Source organism: Augochlora pura, chromosome 7, assembly GCF_028453695.1.
Source record: "Augochlora pura isolate Apur16 chromosome 7, APUR_v2.2.1, whole genome shotgun sequence".
NCBI classification, from domain to species: domain Eukaryota; kingdom Metazoa; phylum Arthropoda; class Insecta; order Hymenoptera; family Halictidae; genus Augochlora; species Augochlora pura.
The window spans coordinates 34003924-34020274 of NC_135778.1; the positions used below are offsets into that span (position 1 = coordinate 34003924).

The following is a 16351-nucleotide window of genomic DNA, read 5'->3' on the forward strand; positions in this document are numbered from 1 at the left end:
TTGCAGGTGAATAGCAATCGGAAAATAATTAGTATGACGTATTAGAAATTCATATTAACCTATTTATAGTCATATTTGGATTGGAAATTGGTTATACTAAGGATACTATATGCAAGGTCTGGCCATGTATATATTTATTATAATCCCCATCAGTTATTACCTTATTCTCACTTGTACATGTATTCGGACAGATTCTGTATGTGTCATTAAATGAAAGTAAAATCTTAAAAGATTGAATAACAGACAATAAGTGTAATAGAAATATTTTTATTCAAATAATGTTCATTCAAATTATGTTAGCATAATTAAAATATTATATAAAGCTCCATTAATCCTGTTTTTCTGTCAATAGTGCAGTTGATGCAACTTTAACAGCTGAAATAGAGACTGCCATTAAATACTGATCCAAATTATTATTATATTTCGTTGATTACTAATAATTAACTAATATATAAATACACACCTGCGTTCTGAGCTTCTGAAATGAACTGGTCAACTTTGTGATGATATCGCAAAAATGTGGGTCTAATAAGAACCCGATACAATACTAATGAACCATTATTATCCATGGGCACCATCAACCACATGTAAAACAGGCACTGAAATAGAAATTCCACGTAGAGAATACATTATATATTTAATCAATACCAAATTCAGTGTACCTTAAACAGCCAGTAAACTGGGAACCAACATAGAATATAATCTGAGAAAGATTCAACGATTGTGAACACTGCAAAAACTACCCAATATGTTAACCATTTTTTGTCATCATCTTTGCTTGGGCTCTCTAGAGCTTTCATAGAGCAATATGCAGGATATACGAATCCAAAAATATTGCAAATTAATTGCTGTCCAACACCAAATACTAGGTAAATACCTACAAACACTGCAGAGCCTAAAACAGAAAAAGCAGATTCAATTTTTAATCGATATTCTAGCCTTTAAACGTAAATAAAAATACCCTTTTTAATCAATGTTAAATCATCCATAGTTGTTATTCTGTTACTAGTTTCATACTATATATATATCAATCACTATAAATGTACAAGAGTTACTTGCAGTTTGTGTAATATTGAAATATTGACTTATCATGCTCATGGAGATAATTCGTTTGAAGTTGTCGTTACGTAAAACGAGAAACAAAGAATTTATAGAGTTATTTACCATACAGGGGATAAAAAAAGACTGGATCGATCACTTACGGTTAACCTAGCGGACTTACCTAAAAAGAGATAGGTCCTGTTGACCCCAGTTTGTTTCTCAATTTTTGCAAGATACTTTGTCCAAAGTTTGCTCTCGTCGTGCAGAGCTTTATCTAAAGAATCTTTAACTGCAGCAAGCTTCGCCATTTTGTTAATGAAAAGAACAACTGCCTATAATAAGAATGTAAGAATTTTACTAGTAATTTCTGCGGTAAAGACACAGAAATGCTGTAGTACTGCGCAGCTGTGCGAATTTAGGTGTGACAGTGTTCGGCAGTGTTGCAATTCTACGAGCTACATTTTGGCGGGCTTTCGTACTTCTACACACTTCCGTTTTCAAACGAAACTAGCTGAAACGATAATCTGATTTTAACAGTGCGAGATACTTTCCTACTGGTTAAAGAAAAACGGGAAAAATTCCGAGATAATTATTTATGTTACAATTTGTACAATTAGAGTGAACACTAATTAAAATCAGTTGCTAATAATATCTAGGGACTTTCGGTTTCATTGAAGAGGGGGCGCTCCAACGACTTTGTCCAACCCTTACTCCACCCTTACAGAGTATCGTCGCGTGACTGCGCAAAATCCAATCGTAATGGACGCAGGAGAGTCTGAATTATAAAATATAATAATGAAAGAGTATTATTTATATTACATCTTTACATATTTTCTATCACATTTATTGTCTTAGTATTATTGTTATTATTTGCATTTTTCTATGGCTTTTCTTTGTTAACATACAATATAACTATTAAGAGATCCAATTTCATTAAAGAATCAGAGGACTATATGCAAACAATTTAAGAAATTGCACATCTAATTTTCTGTCTCTTTTTGCAGACTTGTAATATGCCTATGGATTCCTCATCATTTTCCCGCCAAATCTTTTCTAACGGCTACAAATTCAAGAAAAGAGCGACATCTGACGAAGGGATGTTTTTTAAACTTTCAACTGAAAGTACACAGATGGAGTTGATTGGATCAAATGATAGCGTGTCGGTTAACACGATTTAAATATTGAAAAGTTCGCCGTTGAAAGTCAACATTGTTCTGCTTTAACCGGTCAGTTCAGAACTTCGGCTATATCTACTATTCCCTAGCCATAGTAAACAGAACGAAAAATTGAGGAATTAGGAAAACATGACGTTATCGCATCTATAGTATACTATTATCAATGAGAATAGTATTATCAGTGATAACAAATGAGTGATTAGTACGTGTGATCAAAATAATTGCTTTAGAGCAAGTATTAAACGAATGTAGGCAGACACGATAATAATTGCGATAATTATTATGTCATTAGGGAAGATCATCAATTTTATCATTTGTTAGATACGCTTAATATGACTATGCCGCGAAAATTGTTCACGATGGTTCGGCGAAAGTTCAGTCATTTTGGTGCACGACGCTGTAGGGAACGCGCGCGGAATACTTAAGTGGCCCTCGTCACTATTAAACGTTTAGTACTGTTAGAGGTAATGTTAGGTCCATCAAGTGACTCTAGACTTTGAGCCTTGCTTCATCTGCATTTTTTCCTTATTTTATCATATTGTAACTAAAATCGATTGATAAAGCTCGCTATTGTTTGATCTAATAACATTGATCCCGTGTTTGTAGGTAGAAATTGTGATACCATAATATCTTTAAAAATGTATAATTCTTATTACAAAACAATGAAGTACATATATAACACGTGAACAATAATAGCAGAACTGCTATGCGATAGTGTTATGCATACTTTTTCCGAGCGCTCATACCTTACAATTAGTGAAATAACAGCTTAGGACGATCCTTAGGGAACTGCTTTCCATTTGTATAAACCATGTAAAACAAATTATGTGGCTAATCTACTTTTAATTTGCCAGTACATTACAAATCTTCGAGAACATTTTTTCCACGATTATGTTCCACGCTTCAGCCACTTCTGGTGTGAATTGTTTCCCGAGTACCTGACGAAAAACGTCCACTATTACCTGCTTGATGTCCTAAAAATGAATTAAATTGTTTGTAAAAGTTGTTGTGCAATTTGAAAAAAGGTACAAATTGCAAAATTAACATTTTCTCCAAGTATGGTATTTCTTGAAGATAATTTTTCGTAATTTTTGAAATTATTCAATTAAAATACCTGAAATTGCTGCTCCGTCTGTCCGCGATTTTTGTGACGTTCAGCCACCATTATTAGATTCGCGTCCATTAATTCCGGGTCGTGTAAGGAATCGATAACACTATTTAAGGCTGCAATTATGTTAGCACAATGAGCCTGAAATTTTTTGTTAGCTGGCAGTTCGGATAAAGGAATGTCCTTGAACGGTCGAAACACTTGTTGGTACACCGGATATTTGGTGAAGTATCTGAAAACCGTTGATCAACAATACCGATCCATTATAAAATAAAAATTATTTAAATGTACGATAGATCTTAAAAATAATTCAGGAAAAGCATCGAAGTCTTTGAGTTTGAACTAAAAAAATTTAAATGTATCATTCGTGTGACCTTTAGAGGTCATTTTTAGGAAAACAATGAAATATTACACGTAACAGAGAGTGTAAAAAATTATCATTAAAATCTTTCTATTTCAATATCTTATCACTGACGAGGAATGTCAAGTATACTACTGAACGATTGAAGGATTTACATTTCTCAAAAAGAATCTCAATATTCTGGCTTAGTGTAATTACATATATTGGAAACCTATGCCATTGTTAGTCTAGTATTAGCATAACATTTTGATTGCAAATGTATGCGATTTATTAATATTTTCGCGGTGAAGTAAATAGGACTGGTTATAATATGTAGATCTATGCTGATGCCAAAGTCGGTCTCCCAAACTGACTGTCAAAAGCGAATAAACATTTCACTCACGCAATCATCACAGCAACCCCGGAGCTGACTTGATCCTTTTTTATCACTGCCCACGTATTCTGCACCAGCCTCTTCTGTCTCTCTGTTAATCCTATTGCTTCATCCAGTTGGTTGTCGTCGGCGAAGAACCCGAAATATCTTAGAATGCTTGCCATGGTTAGCACTAGGCATACGCCACGATGTCTCACAACGGAACTATCGAATCTGTTTGAGTTAACCAAGACAAGGATTTCAATATTTCAAGCCATACAAGACAGTAGAGTAGAGAAATTTTTACACAGCAACTCTACATTTCATTTTCCATTTTAATGAAATAACAATCCCGATTTTTCAAATCACTGTAGTTCCAAGCAAAATTATAATTTTCTGTATTGTTTCAAGCACTGTAAATGCACCAATTGCGAAACAGCAATCGAAACATAAGTAACGATTGCCGGTTAATTTTTAATTTGTTCAAACTTTTTGGGCTGACATTTAATTATAATTTCAGATTCCGATGCTTGCGAGGGCTTCATAAGATCTCGATTTTGCGCACAACTCTCCGGCTCACCGATGAATACAAACGTGTTGATTGCATGAATGAATGATTGAAAAGAACGATGTTTTCGAGGTGATTTCGGGGAACGCATACGGGGATTCGGCTAGATCATTATAATCGCGGGAGCAAGCCAGCGTGCGTTTTGTTCGGAGCTGAGGCATTTACCGTTATTTCGTAGATATGTCACGTGCCACTGTTTGCCGTCGTGTTTCAATTCATTGACTCTGCGGCACAGATGGATGGCAGCTAACTCGGCTTCTCTCAAAGCTGGACTAACCGCAGTCTCTGGCCGTCTGATACTGTTTTACATCTACCCCTTCCAGGCCAACGCCGACGCCATTAATGACACACGTTTAAGCGATTAAAATTGGTGATCATGGTTTTGAACGGGTATTGTACAGAGACGCGTACGTGTGCGCACGTATATGTACTTGATATACACGTGTTTAGATCTGTGTAATTTTTAATGCATGTAGGTACGTGTATCTAAATTCGTGTATTTCAAATATCTATGAATTTCGTGCTCTTTAGATTTTGGATTGAGAATATCTCGTCTTGAGTTCATACCCTAATATATCATTACGGGCTAGGAAGGGGAAGAGAGAAAAGGCACGAATGACTACCCTGGTGATATCGTGTGGAGGATGAGTAACGCGGTTGCGAACCCTTGGCCGCTCAGCTGACTCGAAAACAACTCACTAACTGTAGACAGTGAGACAGCTTTTTATAATAGGGTTGGTCATCCAACGGTATGAGTGACACGCGCAGTACTGTTTATATGAATTGTCAACAATGAATTATTGGAAATGAATTATTTTCAATTAATTATTGAAAACGTACCGTATAAAATGACTAAACAAATTGAACAACAAGTTTCTAAGTTATTGTAAGGGAGAAGCTTCAAAGTACAAATCCTCGATAGATTTATTCGCGAACAAAATTTTCCAATATTTTTGGAGTCGCTTCAATTTGTACCTTTCAATTTGTAAATTATTTTTCTAGTTTTAATTAGGATATTATGTAGAAACCTGTTAGAAATGCTGTTAAGATAATTAACACTTTGAATTACATAATTGGAAGCTGACTAGAATCTTTCGGGGTTTCTGCAAGATTCTGATCGTTTCTAACAAACAACTAATATTGATAAATAAACAGAAGTTATATCGTGTGTGGTCTTCTTTTAATCGACAAAATCGCATAGAAACATTGATAGAAGTTTTATTTAAAAAGAAACAAAAATAGAAATGTTTCATTTTCGCAATATGTGCTTTGTATGTGTTATCCCACGGATATTCGTGCCCGGATCAGGCTACAAACTAAGCGGTCCGTTTGACGTTGAGCTTCATGGCGTATCAAGGGGAATCTCCCTTCAGTAGTGAGGATGAATACCATGCACTTATCCAAACAAAAATGGCTTGCAGTTATCCAAGCATTACCGTATTGACATATGTAGTCGTAGAATCTTTGTACCGATTTACTCAATCAGTTGTTTCCGTAGCAATGGCTCCAGATCAGTGTCTCTACCTCACTTGGTTTTGCGCACCTTATTCATTCAAATGCAATTTTAACTCAAATTTTTTAATCGTAGAGATCGTTTGTACAAGGAAATTACACATCTAATTTTTTTGAAAAATTTTACAGATTATTCTACAAGATTACCAAGCAAAGGATGAAATCTATCAAAGGGCGCAACTTCCAACCGGAAATAGATATCAATAGGCTACTCGACCCAGAAACTTGCAAAAAAGTTTTACTTGACCTACATTTCCTGCACATTTCCGAGCACACAAACAACGCCAACTGTGAGAGGATAACGTCAACGAACTCGATTTTCAAATTGAAGATATCCATTAGCCTCCGCTATCCTTTTTTAAGTGGCGAATGTAAGATCTTGGCTAATTCTGTTATCACGATATCACGTTACGAAGTTAACAGATTTTGTGTAATTAAGAAAATGGTATCATTTTCAGCCGATTGTCGTCGTTCCATGAGGATTACATCCAAGGGTAGATAAGTTAATTAATATAAAATGCTGCTTTAATAAAAATTGTAATCGATAATAGGTGGAATGAAAAGACGTCAGATACGAGATTCCTGATTACCACGGAGAAGATTATAACTACGAAACAACAAATATTGCAACATAGGGGGAACAAGATAGTAATCGCGATGTACCTACAAGTTCCTTGATAATTATCAGTACTTAAGTGACAGGAGACTGTGAATGTTGCCAGGTCGCTATATATCGTCTTCAAAAATACGTTCTTTGTCATAGTTACAAAGCACCAGCCGAAGAAACAGCAACAGTTATAGGACCGAACCGATCGAGGTAAGCTGTCACATATGTTTATGGTCGTGGTTCGGTGAAAGTAGTCATTTTGGTGCCGAACGCTGTTACGGAACACTTACCGGACAAGTGCCTCAGTGGCCCTAGTGACTATTACGCGTTTAGTGTACGCGGTCTTGGGCCAGAAATGACCGACGTTTGACACCGCTGTAATTTCTTGGAGAAGAATTAGGTAACAATCTATCTGGGTTCGTTCCGAAGAAGTTTGTTTTCCTGATTAGTACTATTTTTCAAACAAGTATCGCTCCTGGTGGCAAGATTGACGGTAAATTAGCCTGGCAGATTGCACCTGTTGTTACCAGGTGAGCAAACTCGCACGTCTGTTTCGGCTAATTTTACAGGCTCGGGCCTCTACTTGATTGAGTGTTAAGTCGTTTAACATTTTCACACCACACATTCAATTGTGCATGTATAATTGAATTTGCTCAAACGTCTCTAATGATTTAGGATCATTCGTGGTTGGGATTGGAGATCACTATGGATATGATTACTATAAATTGAATTGTAGTTTTCCAATTGAGTTTGTACAATTTTGAATATTTCCACTAATTCAAAATTATTCCACTCGCGACTAGTGATAACTATAGATTGAAGTCGCCTCTTTGCAATATACGTTTCATCCGTTTCTTTGCACTCTAAAGGCAGTTCATAGGATTTGATAAATTTTTCTATCCGTTCGATATCATAGGGTTTGCGAATTAGTTTATCGTTAAGCTAGGAGTTATAGCATTACGTCCATGGAGAGCTATTACTTTTACTATTACATATTACTGATAATATCGTACATTATGTTGCGAAAGTGATTTTTATATTTCGATCGTCGTGAAACAAGTCGCGTTCGTGGAATATCGATAACACTTTTTTTAAGATATCCCGCGAACATTTCCTCATATGTAAAAGATAGTTTATTCACACTTTAAAAACCACTACCCTAAGCCTAGCGATTATTTAAAAAATTAGTATTATTTATAAGTACACAATAAATCGATACAAAAGTAGTCGAACAACGACGTTCAATATTTACCGACGAAAATTCATGAAAATCATAATAGAAAAAATTATAAAATTATAAATTTACCGCAACAAATCGGTATCCGTTCCGTTGAGAAAACAGAAAGCAGTACAAACTCTTTCTTTTTCAACATATTAACTGCCATCGTGAGTTGTGTGTAGGAATTTTTCGAGCGCGTTGGTTTCCTCAAAATGATGGCAGTTTACTCCGTCAGAAATGGATATTTGTTAAAAACGCTGCGCTAGTCCCCTTAATTGTTTGAAGTAGGTATCAGAAAGTATGTGACTTGAGTTCAGCAGGGATAGAGAAACTCCTCCATTTCGATTCAACGCGTTACAATTGTATGAAACATGTAAAATAGAACGCTTAAGCTATTCTTAAACTTCCACCACTTCGTATATTATTGAGAACGCTCCTTCCAAGGTTTTGCTCCACGCCACGGCCACTTCCGGTGTGAATTGTTTCCCGAGTGCTTGACGAAGAACCTCCAGCACCACCTCCTTCAAGTTCTAGAAATGAATTCGTTTGCGATTCTTAATACCTGCTGAAATTCGGTCGCCGAATCTCGGCGACAGAAATGATTAAATTGTTACACTGTTGCGAGAAAAAGGTCGGACAAAGTCGCGCCTCAATTCGTTTTAAAGCCTGAAGTCTTTACTGTCGTTGCTACCATTCTAGCTGTATTTCAATGCTCCACTGTTTTCCTTTGTTTTAAACATCTTTGTAGAATAAATCGAACGCGAAGTCGAAGATAGTCTGTTTCGTACATTTTACAAAAAACAAAAAATACGGACAAATATCAATAATTTTTTCCCGCGGCTAAAATCACTACGAAATCGGAGAGTGAAGTTTTCTCTTTCCAAAGACATGTGAAATCTTCTCCTTGCAATGATCTCAAAAAAAGAAATTAACGTACAATCTTTGCGTGGCATTTTGTCGAACTTTGAACGAAAGGTTATCGGTAAATTGATAATTTCTTCGAGAATGTCGTCCTTCCGAGGACGGCCAATTTCCGTAATTGCTTTAATTACTCGTTTAAAATACCTGGAACTGTTCCTTCTTCTGTCCGCGGTTTTTATGCCGTTCCGCCAATCCGATTAGGCTAGCCTTCATTAGCCCCGGGTCGTGCAAGGAATCGATGACATTATTTAGGGCCGTAATTACGCTGGCACAATGAGCCTGAAACCTTTTGTTGGCCGGCAGTTCGGTTATTGGGATGTCCTTGAACGACGCAAAATACTGCTGGTACTCCGGGTATTTGGTGAAGAATCTAGAAACCGTTGTTCAACGATTCGTAACCATGCGAAATTATTCGAGACGCGACGTACAAAGATTCCAGAGACGGCTCGAGTAACAATTCCATGAGCTTATCATAAACTGTCATTTCTGCTTGACCTCGCGGACCGCATAGTTAAGGGAATCCGAGCTGAACAACCCTAATCTAGCCGGCAATCATCCCATTTGCAAATAATCTATTATATATTCCGCAGAAAATTTCGTTTGCCAATGTAGTTTCATCTAATCTGCGGGAACGAAAGATAATTGAATAAAAATCGACAGATAAAGGAAAGATATTCATCGTGAACCTGCAAAAATGATCAAGGTCATCCCGAGTCACGCTCGATATTGCACAATATTGGGAAAATAATCGTGTATTATAGAAAACATGGATGATAACACACCAGCGTCAGGAAGTTTGTAAAATTATCAGAAAAATCTGTCTACCCTATTATCTTATCGGTGTAAAACAATGTTAAACGCATTAATACGCGGAAATAGATTAATAATCTCGAAAGATTATCTCCATATTCTTCTTCCGCTGCAATTTCGATTATAATAATCTTCTAAAACGCATTCACCGTTCAGCAAATCAAATTAACCCTTTGATGGAGCGTATTTACTTTGCTGCAAATCGATTTATTCCCGCGGCGAAAAAAAACGAATATACGATCTACGAAACGGACCAACGTCTGTGTAAAACCAATCTGTGTGCATTAAAATCGTGTATTCAAAATTGTTGTTGCAGACTCGATGCGACACGGTGTCCGTCTGATTTTTTGCAATTGTCGGCTGCTGCGCAGGACTTGTTAACGTCTTTGTATAGAAAGTAATAGATCCGGTTGAAACAGATCTATGACGGCATCGGGTTATCAGACGTGATCTCTCGCGAGTCGGCTGTCAAAAGCGAGCAAACACCATGAGCACTTACGCGCTCATCACAGCGATCCCGGACCGTACTTCATCCTTTCTAATCACTGCCCACGTGTTCTGCACCAATTTCTTCTGTTTCCCAGTCAGTCCAGTCGCTTCGTCCACTCGGTTGTCGTCAGAGGATATCCCCAGATGTCGCAGAAAGTCTCCCATGGCTGATAATGTTAAAACACTGCGGTCTCTCGCGAAAATTCAAATGAACGCCGACTAAAAGAAGAAGAAAAAAAACCGCGAAAACTTTCGTTAGTGAGAAGTGCAACGGTGAGAATTCTTGGAACGCGGGTGAAGTCTCGGAAACGATTTAGAAGAAGGCCATGGTCACGTTCGGGCCATTTTTTCGGTCCGTCGACCGCCGGTCGAAGCACACGCGATGGCCAGTGAAGCATGTGTGCCGTACGCAGCGACGAACAGCCCATTGTGCGTTATTTGGCCGGCGGCCAGCCGACCGAAAAACGGCCCCGTCGTACCATCGCCACAGGCGATATCTCCGCAAAGCTGTCCTATCCGTTATTTGCCGTTTTATTGAAACGATTTTCACGATTTTCGGAACCGTTTCCTAAGCGAAGTTGGAAACTATTTCGACTGTTTCAAGCACTGTAAACTCATCAGCTGTGAAACAACTGTCGCTACGAACGCCGCAAAATAGCTACCTTACGGCGGCTACCTGTTCGCCGTTTGAAGTTTTCAATTTTGTCGAACATTTTCGATCGAGATTCTTTGTTACAATTTTAGATTTCGACGCTCGCGACGACACCAGAGGATTTTGACTTAGCCCGAAAATCCGCGGTGAAACATCGGTTCCGGAATTATTGGACGAATGGACGGATGATCGAAGTGAATGATGTCTTGGCGGTGATTTCGGGGAACGTGTACCTATCCGGCTAGACTGTCGTGAATCGCGATCGCGGGGGCGAGCGTTTTGATCGGAGCTGAGGCAATTACCGTAATTTCGTACGATATGTCACGTGCCACTGTTTGCCGTCGTGCTTCAATTCACTGACGCGGTGGCACGGTTGGACGGCAGCTAACTCGGCTCCTCTCAGAGCTGGACTAACCGCCGTCTCTGGCTAATGCTGTTTTACATCTATCCCCTCCAAGTCGACGGCGACGCCACTAATGTCACGCGATTAAACCATTAAAATAACTGAGGCAAAAATTATCGTTCCGTGATCAGTTCATCATCGGTTTCATAAACATTTCTTCGGGTCAATATCGGCGTTCAGCGAGGACCATGCACCATCGCGGCGTTCGGCGATCGCGATCGATCGGCCATCGAAGCTTTTCAGTCATTGTTCCATCGAGTCTTACTGGAGACTGTTAAACTTGCTGGAATTGATTGATTCGATTTTAAATACTAGAATTACCAAACTCGTAAAAATGCCAAGTATAATATATTGTCATTGAACATTTATTAATATTGCAAAGATGTTTTTCTTACTTACTGGAGCTATCTATTTATACAGACGTATTCTATAATTGAAACTGTGTTTGACAAATGTGATCCTATTCTCCTAAAGCCAAAGCAAACTAGACATTTATAGTGTTTGGTAGTTCTAACGTTAAGTAATTAAGAACCATAATACGTAATAATTAGAATTACTGAGGATAATTAAGGGTCATTGGAGTCGATTAGAGAACGCGCAGAATAATCGCGAGTTGTCAATAAATGATTGGCAATAACGGCAAACAATTAGAAAACAATTGCAAACAAATCCGATCGCATAATCGCGGAGCCTATAATCGCGTTCGCCAGTATTCGATCCTGCCGGCATCGTGCTACGACCGTCCGCCCCGTTTCCATTTGCGGTTTCTCGATAAAGGACATTCGGTTAATCGTCCGGGACCAATTACGACCTAACTCGACTAACCTGATGCGCCGAGTTTATTACTTTAATCGATTAACCTTGCCCTGTGTCCTGGCGACGCTGCACCGTCCGGTGAAAACGCCGGGCAAACTTGTTTTTTCAAAGTCTTGCTTCTAAAATCTCACAACAGTATTCGGATGATCTTAATGATTCTTAATTGAGCATTCGTGCACTCGGCCTTTAGTAAGACGTCGCCGACAGTATTACATAACTTATGTAGAATGACAGCAATTGTAGTTGCACGATTGTACCATTAGCAATCGGTTTTATCATTTCTATTACTGCCTTAATCTTAATTCATTGCGCGACGCATTCTGCGCGGCAAAAGAAATCGGATGCACACCTGGCAGGTGTACAGTTGCGACAAGTTCATTTGACATGGTGCTCACGTACCACTCCGGGGAAGGGTGCGCAGGTTGCCATAAGTTAACAAAATGAATAACGTCATCCATTAACAAATATGTACCTCTATTAGCCAATGGAACACAACCGTTCAATGTCGTTTGACATCGCAATAACAAAACAGTTATAAATTATTTTATTTATTAAAAATCTATACAACTCCTAATCGAGCGAACTTTTTCAGACAAAACCCACGAAACCTAGAAAATGGAGAAAGTCGACGAAATCACGGAATCCACGAAACCCACTTGCACTGACGAGATGGCGAAAAAAGATGTAACGGAAGTCGATGTCAAGAAAAAGGAGGACAGTTACGCGATCTACCCTCAGATAATCGCCACTCTCATAGGTAATTCCTTGAATCTCTCTAGAGAGGAGTTTTTGTTTTGCCATTGATAAGTGCACGAGTTGTATTATGTGCACAATGTAGCAGGAAGTGTTTAGCCATGCGATGCACATAGAAAACGTGATTTTTAAACCGATTTGTCAGCAACGTTCAAAACAACGCTCTTCTTCAAATGGTTGAGAAAAGAATTTTTCAAGGAAGGCATCTAATGCAGCCAACCGATATGAAAAAATAAATATAGCAAGATAGATATTGCAAGATGAATATAGCATGACAAGCATAGTGAAATAAATATGGAAAGTTAAATACAGCGAGATAAAGATAGCAAGAAAAAAATAAATATAGCACGTATTCACAAATTGTATTGTTTCTAATTACAGCGAATTTGGTGCTGCTATCATGTGGGCTATGCTATGGGTGGCCGACTATTAGCCTGACACAGTACGACAGGTCCAACTCGCCTATCAAGATGACGTCAGAACAAAAGTCCTGGGTGGTCACAGCGGTACCATTGGGTGCCATACTTGGTCCCGTCTCAGCAGCCTTACTAGTGGATCGCATTGGGAAAAAATGGTTCATCCACCTATTATTCTTGCCCTCGCTTGTCGGCTGGTCACTGATCTACATAGCCAAGAATTGGGTGTTGCTTTTCGTAGGACGGCTTTTCTGCGGCTTTCCTACCGGCGCTGCCTATGCAGTTATTCCCCAATACCTTGGGGAAATTGTAGAGACTAGGATCAGAGGAACTGCGAACTTTATGATGGTCATTTTTTTGAATACTGGATACATTCTGATGTACGGGATTGGATCTCAAGTGAATCAGCAGGTACTTTGGAAGTTTTATCTAAAGGTACAAAACATTTCCACGAAATTTTATATGTATATGCAAATATGTATTTCAGATGCTGGCGATAATCTGTGCGATACCACCTGTCCTCCTACTCTTGCTAATGCCCTGGCTACCAGAATCACCTTACCATTGTTTGAAGAAGAACAATAAGAAGAACGCAGAGCTCTCCCTGATTTGGCTCAGGCGCGACACAAGGAACAGCGATAAAATAGACGAAATAAATAAGTTCGTAGAACTAGAAAGAGACGGTGGTTTGACAGAGCTGTTCGCAAAACCAGTGCACCGGAAAGCACTGTACATCCTGTTACTGCTGCTGGCGGGTCAACAACTATCGGGGACAATAGCGATCCAATCATATGCTGGCGAGATAATCAATAAGTTAAACGTGTCTCTCAGTGAGAACTTGATCCTGCTGATTTTAGGAGCGGTTAGCTTATGTTCTGGCATTGTAGCAGCGGTGATCATCGACAAGGTTGGCAGGAAACCACTGTTCTTGATCTCGGCCTACACCACAGTCCTTTGCTTGGTCACCATGGGAACTTACTATCTTCTTGAAGATATGCGATTCAATGTTAAACCGTATGCTGTGGTGCCCGTAGTAATGTTACTATTATTCAACCTGGCGATCAGCGTAGGTGTAGCCAGCGTTCCAGCGGTCGTCTCTGCTGAAATCTTTCCCATAGGCGTGAAAATGTGGGCATCCTCTATAATCAACACCTACGGAGCTGTACTAGCTCTCGTAGTTGCTAAGGTTTACCAGCCTCTAGCCGAAGCCTTTGGCCTCAAAACGGTTTTCTATGTTTTCGCACTGCTTGAACTAATAATTGCTACTCTTTCTATCTTCATCATGCCAGAGACGGCGAAGAAGTCGTTCTCGGAAATCCAAGACGATCTCAACAAGTCTATTATTGCGAGACAGCAAAGCGACGAGACACTGGTGTCACAAGAATATAAAGCTGAGGCTTAGTTATGTAATATAATACAAATAAGGGATAGTCAAATATTTCAAGCATTCCTATCATTCAAGATTCATATGAAGACGACTGAAGACGACTGAAGATAACTGAAGATTGGACTTAATGAATTGAAAATAAATGCAAAGTCATTCAATATTCATTTAATAATGGAGTGCAACATCTTCTTGCAATGTAGCTATGCTGAATAGTTGCGATCAGCCAGAAAAGAGTTCCGCCTTTTACGCTCCCTTGCCGCAGCGTGATTCGTTGCATCCCAGCTTGATAATTCTTCAAAGGAAAAGTACAACATATTTCTTAAACAACACGACCAAAATTTGGAACGAAAGAAACGTACTTTGTTCCGAAGGCAAGGATTGCTTATCATCCAGCTGAGTGAATGCAGCAGAAGAAGAATCTTCCATCGTTTTCTGCTCCCTAACAGTTTTCTCTTGCTGTAACTGAATTACAAAAATGTTTTTGTCAATATCTGAGTTAGTATTTTATATTTATAATTGACCTCGTTTATATGCTTTATGGCGACCGATTTGGGGATTTTATTGTTACTGGATTTATTTCCATATTGATTGATGAACAGCCAGGAGCTGTGGAGAGATCTCTGGTACAGGCTCTTATCTGATAATAAAATGATCATTTAACAAAACGACTGCGATGGAAATAGTTGCGATTTTACCTAGGACTTGATCACTGTCGGTGCTAGTTCGTTTATTTATGGGCTTCCACGTATGACGTCTCTGATTAGCTCGCCTAATTTCCATCGTTCGTCTACGAGTTAGCAACTTTAACCTGCGTTGATCGGGCGTGACTATACTGACTCCCATTGATCCCAGATCTAGCGAAGCCCAAACGGCCCGTCGATATTCCCAATAGCGTTTCTTGTACATCCAGTATTTCAACGGGTAGTTGTATAATATTTCAGTATCTTTTTTATAACACCAACCGCAGAACTGTTGGCAATCGCAGAAACATTAAAAGAATGTGTTTTAATTTTGAATTTTAATATTCAAGGATAATCGTACTTTGGTCTGTACGGTTTGTTTGCCTGAGTATAATATTATGTGGTCAATCTTTTTCCTGAGTTCGTCCATCAAATCTAACATTGCCTCGCATACAATATTAAAATACTTCATTTGTATGAGAACATTCTCCACGGTCATCAATTTTGGCAGCTCGGTGCATAAACACTCCATAATGCACGATATAAAATTCTAAAATAATTTGTAATGAATAAAAAATAATTGAATAATTTCATTAACATGCCATATGAACCTCGAGATCTCGTAGAGACAATCCCATGTCTTTGTGGACCATCGATATGTAACCGATAAGATGGTCCCTCTGAACGGGTTTCTTATTAAAATTGATGAACAATGCGGACATAATGTCACAAATGACGGTGAATTTCTTTTTCACTTTTGCTTCACGTACAAATTCTGGTATCTGCAAGTCTTCGAAGTATTTTGCGTATTGAGGATGATTTTTATAAAGTCTACAAATCACATACAATTATGATGTTTCTTATTATAACTCGATTATCCGATAGTTAATGAATCGAGGATAGCTACATCGTACACATTGCGAAACCGTAGTACGCGCTATCCTTTCCTACAGCTAACCAGATCGTTTTTATTATCTCGTGGTCATTGTCCGTGATTAGATTATTATCGTATGGTTTCTTACTTGTTCTAAACATCTTAATTATATTCCCCATCATGCAAGATATTTTGACACATTGGCAT

General features: G+C 38.5%; 5 protein-coding genes across 8 annotated transcripts; 1 reads left to right on the plus strand and 4 right to left on the minus strand.

Moving 5' to 3' along the window:
* Positions 1 to 247: 247 nt before the first annotated feature.
* Positions 248 to 1440, minus strand: LOC144471929 (receptor expression-enhancing protein 5). Of its 2 annotated transcripts, none has more exons than XM_078184522.1 (4): positions 1223 to 1440; positions 663 to 895; positions 464 to 599; positions 248 to 375 (listed from the first exon to the last, which is right to left on the minus strand). In XM_078184522.1, exons 1-4 carry the CDS (start codon positions 1347 to 1349, stop codon positions 329 to 331), a joined length of 543 nt encoding a protein of 180 aa, XP_078040648.1. In that variant the 5' UTR covers positions 1350 to 1440; the 3' UTR covers positions 248 to 328. The 2 variants fall into 2 exon arrangements, with proteins under 2 accessions (XP_078040648.1, XP_078040649.1); XM_078184523.1 differs by lacking the exon at positions 1223 to 1440 and adding an exon at positions 962 to 1117.
* A 1403-nt stretch (positions 1441 to 2843) lies between these two features.
* LOC144472530 (cytoglobin-2-like) lies at positions 2844 to 4913 on the minus strand. The gene is made up of 4 exons (XM_078185713.1): positions 4771 to 4913; positions 4068 to 4271; positions 3331 to 3556; positions 2844 to 3190 (listed from the first exon to the last, which is right to left on the minus strand). Exons 2-4 carry the CDS (start codon positions 4220 to 4222, stop codon positions 3059 to 3061), a joined length of 513 nt encoding a protein of 170 aa, XP_078041839.1. The 5' UTR covers positions 4223 to 4271; positions 4771 to 4913; the 3' UTR covers positions 2844 to 3058.
* Positions 4914 to 6757: 1844 nt separating this feature from the next.
* On the plus strand, positions 6758 to 15078 carry LOC144473574 (facilitated trehalose transporter Tret1). 3 transcript variants are annotated; one of them, XM_078187543.1, is made up of 4 exons: positions 6758 to 6934; positions 12627 to 12791; positions 13169 to 13614; positions 13691 to 15078. In XM_078187543.1, the coding sequence occupies exons 2-4, from the start codon at positions 12650 to 12652 to the stop codon at positions 14603 to 14605; spliced, it is 1503 nt and encodes a 500-aa protein (XP_078043669.1). In that variant the 5' UTR covers positions 6758 to 6934; positions 12627 to 12649; the 3' UTR covers positions 14606 to 15078. The 3 variants fall into 3 exon arrangements, with proteins under 3 accessions (XP_078043669.1, XP_078043671.1, XP_078043670.1); XM_078187545.1 differs by lacking the exon at positions 6758 to 6934 and adding an exon at positions 6957 to 7254; XM_078187544.1 differs by lacking the exon at positions 6758 to 6934 and adding an exon at positions 10298 to 10436.
* On the minus strand, positions 7687 to 11249 carry LOC144473576 (globin-like). Its single transcript, XM_078187547.1, has 4 exons — positions 11118 to 11249; positions 10174 to 10382; positions 9009 to 9234; positions 7687 to 8473 (listed from the first exon to the last, which is right to left on the minus strand). Exons 2-4 carry the CDS (start codon positions 10326 to 10328, stop codon positions 8342 to 8344), a joined length of 513 nt encoding a protein of 170 aa, XP_078043673.1. The 5' UTR covers positions 10329 to 10382; positions 11118 to 11249; the 3' UTR covers positions 7687 to 8341.
* Positions 14791 to 16323, minus strand: LOC144471995 (uncharacterized). Its single transcript, XM_078184624.1, has 7 exons — positions 16178 to 16323; positions 15882 to 16101; positions 15644 to 15820; positions 15286 to 15559; positions 15112 to 15227; positions 14950 to 15052; positions 14791 to 14882 (listed from the first exon to the last, which is right to left on the minus strand). Exons 1-7 carry the CDS (start codon positions 16321 to 16323, stop codon positions 14791 to 14793), a joined length of 1128 nt encoding a protein of 375 aa, XP_078040750.1.
* Positions 16324 to 16351: the final 28 nt, after the last annotated feature.

Excerpts from the sequence above, each read along its gene's own strand:
- LOC144471929 (XM_078184522.1), bottom strand. The coding sequence starts at position 1,349 with ATGGCGAAGCTTGCTGCAGTTAAAGATTCTTTAGATAAAGCTCTGCAC. Across the intron at positions 600-662 it reads CAGTTTACTGGCTGTTTAAG|TGCCTGTTTTACATGTGGTT; the intron begins GTACACTGAATT and ends TTTCTATTTCAG. Across the intron at positions 376-463 it reads TTCAGAAGCTCAGAACGCAG|CTGTTAAAGTTGCATCAACT; the intron begins GTGTGTATTTAT and ends TCTCTATTTCAG.
- LOC144472530 (XM_078185713.1), bottom strand. The coding sequence starts at position 4,222 with ATGGCAAGCATTCTAAGATATTTCGGGTTCTTCGCCGACGACAACCAA. Across the intron at positions 3,557-4,067 it reads GGGGTTGCTGTGATGATTGC|ATACTTCACCAAATATCCGG; the intron begins GTGAGTGAAATG and ends AACGGTTTTCAG. Across the intron at positions 3,191-3,330 it reads AGACGGAGCAGCAATTTCAG|GACATCAAGCAGGTAATAGT; the intron begins GTATTTTAATTG and ends ATTCATTTTTAG.
- LOC144473576 (XM_078187547.1), bottom strand. The coding sequence starts at position 10,328 with ATGGGAGACTTTCTGCGACATCTGGGGATATCCTCTGACGACAACCGA. Across the intron at positions 9,235-10,173 it reads GGGATCGCTGTGATGAGCGC|ATTCTTCACCAAATACCCGG; the intron begins GTAAGTGCTCAT and ends AACGGTTTCTAG. Across the intron at positions 8,474-9,008 it reads AGAAGAAGGAACAGTTCCAG|AACTTGAAGGAGGTGGTGCT; the intron begins GTATTTTAAACG and ends ATTCATTTCTAG.
- LOC144473574 (XM_078187543.1), top strand. The coding sequence starts at position 12,650 with ATGGAGAAAGTCGACGAAATCACGGAATCCACGAAACCCACTTGCACT. Across the intron at positions 12,792-13,168 it reads GATAATCGCCACTCTCATAG|CGAATTTGGTGCTGCTATCA; the intron begins GTAATTCCTTGA and ends TTCTAATTACAG. Across the intron at positions 13,615-13,690 it reads GATCTCAAGTGAATCAGCAG|ATGCTGGCGATAATCTGTGC; the intron begins GTACTTTGGAAG and ends TATGTATTTCAG.
- LOC144471995 (XM_078184624.1), bottom strand. The coding sequence starts at position 16,323 with ATGGGGAATATAATTAAGATGTTTAGAACAAGTAAGAAACCATACGAT. Across the intron at positions 15,560-15,643 it reads TATACTCAGGCAAACAAACC|TTCTGCGGTTGGTGTTATAA; the intron begins GTACAGACCAAA and ends GATTGCCAACAG. Across the intron at positions 14,883-14,949 it reads ATCCTTGCCTTCGGAACAAA|AATTATCAAGCTGGGATGCA; the intron begins GTACGTTTCTTT and ends TTTCCTTTGAAG.